This window comes from Penaeus monodon, chromosome 30 (assembly GCF_015228065.2).
Source record: "Penaeus monodon isolate SGIC_2016 chromosome 30, NSTDA_Pmon_1, whole genome shotgun sequence".
NCBI lineage: Eukaryota > Metazoa > Arthropoda > Malacostraca > Decapoda > Penaeidae > Penaeus > Penaeus monodon.
The window spans coordinates 33116318-33116591 of record NC_051415.1 but is presented as its reverse complement, the minus strand read 5'-3'; the positions used below and the strand labels follow the sequence as shown (position 1 = coordinate 33116591).

At 48.5% G+C, this 274-nt stretch overlaps 1 protein-coding gene across 1 annotated transcript in view; it reads right to left on the bottom strand.

Moving 5' to 3' along the window:
- The window catches only part of LOC119592728 (ubiquitin carboxyl-terminal hydrolase 16-like), a gene marked incomplete at its 3' end in the record, with an annotated part of 1680 nt that overhangs the window by 221 nt on the left and 1185 nt on the right, over positions 1-274 (bottom strand). The window contains 1 exon segment of the mRNA XM_037941663.1: positions 1-274. Coding sequence (XP_037797591.1) covers positions 1-274 — 274 coding nt within the window.

Below are 274 nucleotides of genomic sequence, written 5' to 3'. Positions count from 1 at the left end.
GTCTATTGATTCTTCTCGCTTCCATCAGCTGTCTGAACTTGAAACTTTCTCCTCTCAAAATACCAGTAGTCTTCCCTGCCTTGGCCTTCTGCTCTTCCTCCACTTTTGTGATTTCCTCTAGGTCTTCTGGACGTCGTTTCTCAGTCATTCGCCTCTTCATCTTCTCACTTTGTACCGTCTTTTTGCTTTGTTCTTCCTCCTGGTCTTCAGTGTTTGCACGAATGCAAGCCGGTGCAAGGCCCCCTCCTTTGGCGCGTCCCTTTGTCTTACGAGC